The 6,644-nt window shown below is 42.5% G+C and overlaps 1 protein-coding gene across 1 annotated transcript in view; it reads left to right on the plus strand.

The window, feature by feature from the left end:
- The first annotated feature begins 684 nt into the window (after positions 1-684).
- Positions 685-6,644, plus strand: part of LOC147026950 (caprin-1-like) — a 163,423-nt gene continuing 157,463 nt past the window's right edge. Inside the window, exon 1 of the mRNA XM_085882893.1 lies at positions 685-906. Within this exon, the coding sequence (XP_085739019.1) occupies positions 796-906 (111 nt within the window). The 5' untranslated portion in view covers positions 685-795. The remainder of the gene's footprint in view (positions 907-6,644) is intronic.

The following is a 6,644-nucleotide window of genomic DNA, read 5'->3' on the forward strand; positions in this document are numbered from 1 at the left end:
GGTACAGAATGTTGGTTCTGCTTCAGCGGTTACGAGGCCATGGGTCATGCTGGGTAGGTTGCCATTGCCTTCCCAGCAGTAGTTAGGGCAAGAATTTGTAATTTGTTTATGGTGCCGGTGATGGCTTGCCTACTCTTCATGAAGGACGCCGTGGGATCTTTAACGTCCACCTAGTAATGCCGGCAGATGGGACGTGCAGTTTAACATCTATCCGAGGGACAGCACATACATCGATGAATGAGTCCGCCTGCCTGCGAAGCACAGGGATGACAGCTTATAGCTTGGCCATGATTCGGACTCAGGCTAGACAGCGTAGAGGTGAGTGTGCATACCTCTCTACCATATCATGTTCTGGGTTTCCCCCCATTTTAAAACAAATGCTAACTTACAACAGCAGGTAGTTTCAGCAGCGAACATGTTAATTTTTCTCCCCTGATGAATCAGTACCAAGCACTATGGGCAACGCCTCCCCATCTTCTCCTCCATCAGCAGGGCCGAGCTCGGCAGGCAAGTGACGTCACCGCGTTCGCATCCTTTCGGTTCTTGTTTATATGCCATTCGTGAAACAATCCAAGGCTGCTAGCCACGGATGAGCAGAGGCACGCGTCCAAAAAAAGAAGAAAGAAATTCAGACTTGTTTGGCAGAGCCCCTTAGCCATGACGGCAGCGCCAGGGCCTGCAGGGCTATGAGCAACGCAAGGGTGGGGTAGGAAGAGGTATCGTGCTGAGCATTCTGCATGGAGAGTAAGGGAGACCTTTTGAGAAGAAGTGCGAACGGATCCGCCGTGAAAGATTATGACGGGCAAGAAAGAATTGTCCGAAACACAAGATGAACTTTTTAATTCGCTAAAGGAATTCACCACCACCATGTTGAGGCACAAAATTAGGAACCTGAACAAGAAGAAGGTAAGTTCGTGTTCGCAGTTCTCTAAAATATTGATGTTAAAGGGAGGTTGTTGGGGTGCGGGTGTTAATTAGAAGAAATAGAAACCCTTGCTTTTATTGCTAGTTCAGTCTCGTTGCATTGATGCTGTCCATTTTAAATATTCTCACCTGCCACATCAGGAAGGTAAAGATGTACAGGTTGCTGGGTGAGGTTGATGCATCTCGGTTTATCCCAGCTGATGAGTCTATGCCTTGCTAAGTTCCCGGCAACAGCATTTATTCATTGGTGGGGATGCATACCTCGAGCATAACACTCATCTCTTGTAGGAACTCCAAATGGGAATTGTAAAATTTTTTTGGTCTTTCCATGCACTCACTGTTACGATTGAATGATGTCTTGTTATCGCAAGCGATGCAAATACATTGTGAAAATGTAACTACAATGCACAATGTACAATACACAATGCACGTATTCCTCAACATGGTCTGGTGGCGGCAAATTAATCCATGTTGATTATTCTGAGCTGAAAGTTCATTATTTCTGACTCGATGTTGAGCGCAGTGTCCAGTTTCTCAGGTTGTCTTGTCCCGTACATTCACTTCATATGGCTCAATGACCTATTATCACTGCAGTTGTGGATGTGCTATGATTGATGTCTCTTATGGATTAGAAAGGCTTTTTTTTTTTTAAAGAACTTTACATCCATCATATTCATTCATAACTCAGTGGAGATTTAGTTTGACTTTCTTACCTGATTGTATTGCTGTATTGGTCAATATAACTTGTGATTACTCATTACAACTAAAGGGTTCATAGAACACCTTACTCCGCACCCGGTACCCTCCACATGGTCTTGAGAAACAGGGACATAGGCGGGGTCGATGACGGGCAAATTTGATTGGTCGTGATGACGGAAAACATTTTGCCCAAATACTGCTAAATGGAGGCGTTTTGAAAGTGCTAGAAAGACTATTTGTATTCTATAGTGTTCAAGTATATAATTTAATTGAAATAAAATAGATTTTAAAGGTTGAAGAAAAAAATCTGCAAATTATCGCCGTTGACGTAGCGTCTTTTACACCACCTTATCATTGTTTTTTTTTTATATATACATAATCGAGGCTCGTGGAAGAACGAGCACACTGAATGAATCAGGAAGTAACAGACAAAAACAAGACGCAAAACACGCATCCATGGAGAAGGAAACTCCAGGGAGGGAAAACTGGAAAATTAGGAGGGATTTGGGTGAGGTTAACGAGGTCATGTTTTGATTATGGTTTTGGATTGGGGATGATCTGAGATGGTGGTGAACAGATGTCTTGAAAACCTGGAGGGAAGAATTTACCACATGACATTCATTATTTGAGCCTGTAGTTTGTGTCCTTTGTGACATCCTTAAAAATAGTAAGTTTCCGGTTTGGAATAATTTTCATTGTTGGTTGACTGCCAGACAGGCAGACAGAGTTTCAGGATTCCCCACAGCACCCAGACCCCCCAAATCCTCACTCAGCCTGTTCGTAAACTCCTCAGCTACCCCCTCATCCTTGAGCTTGCCAACAACCAGCCGAGGCTAAGATGGTACCATTCTCCAATCTCCTTTGCCATACCACCAGTGTTGGAATACCAAGTCCAGCAATGAGCCTGTGGCTGCTGAAACCATGAACCAGCCACCCTAAGTCCACAACGTCTTGCAAAGTCAAGGAACTTAGTGCTATTCTGGTTCACAGTTCCAGACCCATGGGGACCAACATGTCTCATAACTATCTTGATCAGTTCCAGTCGATGCATTGAAATCCCTCAAGACTAGAACAGTATCTCGCCTGGGGCACTGATCAACCACACACTCGAGCATGGCACAGAATGCATCCTTCACGGTGAGATCACTCGCCTTAGTCGGAGCATAAACAGAGACCAGGGAAACGACACCTAAGGAGTGATGAATCCTTAGTCTCATAATACGCTCGTTGACTGGTGTTACCTCAGTTATCATTGGAGTCAGCTTATTGGACACAGCTGCAACAACTCGTTGGGCATGGTAACCATCAGAGCGACGAGAACAATAGTAGGTGTAACCACCCGCCATGATCTTGCCACTATCCGGTCTCCGAACCTCAGAGAGTGCTGCAATACCGATGTTCAAATGCTTGAGCTCAGGTGATAGAGACAGGTGATCATCCTGTCTTTGGGATAGGACATTCCAGGCACCCACATGAAGGGACTGCCTCAGGTTAACCCAAGGAGACCACCATCTGGTGGATGACACCTAAGCACCACTCCAACACACATTACCATCCATCCATCCATTGCGACCATACTCTGTGCAGATTGGAAGGTGCTGCCTCAGCAGTCTCCATGGCTATTGGACACAATCCTGGACAGGTCACCGCTCCGACCCAGGATACCAGCATGCTGGCACTCATTTTGCTGACCTCGGAAGGATGACAGGCAGAGTTAACCCTACCTGGTATTACACTTCAACAGCTTTGTGGGATTTGAACTCAGGATCCTAAGATCCAAAGCCCACCACCTAACCATGAAGTCAACACCAGGCATACACACTACCACACAGTAGTTTTGGTTGTTTTTCCATGTAAAAATTTCCCAATCCTACTTCCTTCAAATTCCCTGTTTTCCTTCCTAAAATTCCTTGTAGTGTCCATCTTGTTTACCCTGTGTAACCCGACCCATCCCTTTCTCTTCCACATTCCACAGATCTCCTGATGTCCTTGTTTCCTCCGCCACCAAAGGTGAAGGAGGTTAGGTTTTCACCCCTTTCTCTCTGTTTGTTATCTTGCCAAAACGAAGTTTTTGCAAGATATGTTAGTCAGTTTGTATGTTTTTTTTTTGTTTGTCTGTAATCACGTATAAAAAATTCTGCAGAGCACAGTTATCATTGGAAATTTTTGTAACTTCGCATATCAGAGGCCTATAGAGGTCCCTTTCAGCGCATAAAATTTTGAAGGTCAAAGGTCAAGGTCACTTTGTCGCAAATCAGGGGAGTTGACGAAACCCTTATTTTTTGAGTAATTTTGATCGGATCGTCTTCAAACTTCATGGGAATATAGTTCATGGTCTGGCGCTCAGCTGATTAATTTTTGGTGACGATTGGCCTTGACCTTCATGGTTAGCACCTAAGGTCAAACATATTTGACCCCAAGGTCAAATTTTCAAGTTTTAGGAACCATATCGTGTAGTACCTCAAATTGAACACCTCGATGAGTGCTTTCTAGATATGTCAAGCTTGAGACATTATGACGTCATTTGGTGACGTTATGAGGCAAAAGCATATTTTTCATGGTTACTCTGTAGAACGATTCTCATCGGAAACTCTCGTAGGCAGATATTCCTCAAGGAGTCGTTCCTGGTGGATAGCGGCTCTGTTCACCTCAGTGTGACCTTAAAGAAGTCACACATGGTCACCTTTTGGCATAATACGGGTCACCCTGCGGGTGACATTGGTTTATTTGTTTGTCTGTTTGTTACTTGCAAAATCGAAGATTTTTTAAGTATATTGGTCAGTCGACTTTGTTATTCTGTCTGTTTGTGTCTTTTTATCGCCTGCAGGTCACAATTTTAGACCGATCTTCATGAAACTTCACCAAATGGTAGTGCTTGTCAGAAGGAAGAAGCCTATTCTTTTGAGGTCAAAAGGTCAATGTAGGCCCAAGGTCAATAACTTAGGTGAGATTTCTAAAATCCTCAATTTTCATGTAATTGACTTGAAATTTGAAGAGGATTTATATTTCAGGTCACTGAATTCAACCACCAATTATTTTGGAGGTCCACACCTGCAAAAAGGTCAACATAGGCCAAATTTCTGTAATTGTCAATTTTAATCTGATTCACTTGAAATTTGAAGACGAGTTGCATATTTGGTCATTGAATTAAACCACCAATTATTTTTTAGGTCAAACTTGCTTCATGGATTTTGCAAGTATCGTGCTCTGCACGACGTCTTCTTCTTCTTTTGTTTGTTTGTCTGTTTGTTTGTTTGTTTGTGCACAGGATATCTCAAAAAGTTGTGGACGGATCCGGATGAAATTTTGTGGACAGGTTTGGTGTGCGACAATGATGAACTGATTAGATTTTGGTGAAGATTTGGATCTGGATCAGGATCTGATAATTTTTAAAGTGATTCTTCTCCATTGAGAGATGGGGCTCAAAAACAATATCTAGCAGGATATTTCAAAAATGTATTGGGCCCGATATGTTCTCACGGATCAGGCATTACGGGGCGAAGGTATGTGCTCTACCGAGTGCCCTTCTAGTTTCCTACTGTTGTTGTGCTTCCCTCTCCTGCTCCCCCCTTTCTTCTCTCCTGCACCCTTTGTTATATGTTCTGTGTGTTAGATCTTATACGAGCCTCGGCTATGTGTCCAAAAAAACTGTCAGGACTTTGACTAGCCCACTTAAGAACATTTATTTTCTTCTTATTCAGCCACTCAAATGTGGCTTTAGCTTTGTGCTTCGCATCATTGTCAAATGTGAATCTTCCACCCAGTTTTAGATTCATGGCTGACTCAAGCAGGTTTTCTTCAAGGATTCTCCTGTACTTTGCACTGTCCATTGTCCCTTCTATCCTGACAAGCTTGCCAGTTCATGCTGATGAAAAGCAGCTCCATAACATAATGCTGCCACCAACATGCTTGATAGTAGGGATGGTGCTGACTGGATGATGTACAGTGTTATGCTTGCACCAGATGTAACGCTTTGAATTTAAACCAAAAAGTTCAATTTTTGTCTCGTCTGACCCCAAAACGTTTCTCCACATGCCTGCAGTATCATTAAGATGTTTTTTTCACAAACTCCATACGAGCTTTTCGATGCGTCTTTTCAGTAATGGCTGCTTTCTGACTACCTGTCCATGGAGGCCAGCTTTGTGAAGGGAACGGGATATTGTTGATTGATGAACACTGACCCCCATCTCAGACATAGAGCCTTGCAGTGTCATTGTTGGATTTCCAGTGGCATCCCAAACCAGTTTCCTGCTTGCTCTGCTGCTGAGTTTGGATGGGTGACCTGATCTGGATAGAGTCTGGGTGATGTGATACATTTTCCACTTCTTAATGATTGATTTCACTGTACTCAAAGGGATAATGAGTGACTTTGAAATCTTCTTATGGCCCTCTTCTGAACGGTGCTTCTCCACCACTTTAAGTCTGACTTATTTGTAAAGCTCCTTGGTCTTCTTGTTTGCCTTGTTAGTTGACCAAGTGAGTTCCACTTTAAAACCCCTTTGATAAGTGGGGGAGTTTGATTTTTAAGTTAAACCACTGATTACATTCAGGTGAAGCATATTACACTTATTATGTAACCTGTCAAACAAAGAATTTGATCCTGAAGTGATTTCGGGTAAATTTGGCAAAGGGGTTTGAATACTTTTGAAACTAAGAATCATCTGATTTTCTCTGTTAATCAAACTTATTCACATTTTATCTGCATTTTTTTTAGCTTTATCAGTTGGAGTAGTTTGTGAAGATCATATATATATATATATATATATATATATATATATATATATATATATATATATATATATATATATATATATATATAGTTTGATTTCAAAGCATCATGAAATAAGCTCATGTGCCATCAAAATGTGAAAACTTTGGAAGGGAGGTGGGGGGGGGGGGGTTGGGTTGATATACTTTTGCAGGAGAAGATGGACAGCCAGTTAAGCTTGGTTCGATAGGCTTAAAGGGGGCCAAAATGCTCGGACCTCGATGCTAATCTATCCCTTGATACCCTACAAAAT

Source organism: Eptatretus burgeri, chromosome 5 (genome assembly GCF_056783735.1).
Source record: "Eptatretus burgeri isolate ZD-2024b chromosome 5, Ebu_testis_v1, whole genome shotgun sequence".
Taxonomy (NCBI): domain Eukaryota; kingdom Metazoa; phylum Chordata; class Myxini; order Myxiniformes; family Myxinidae; genus Eptatretus; species Eptatretus burgeri.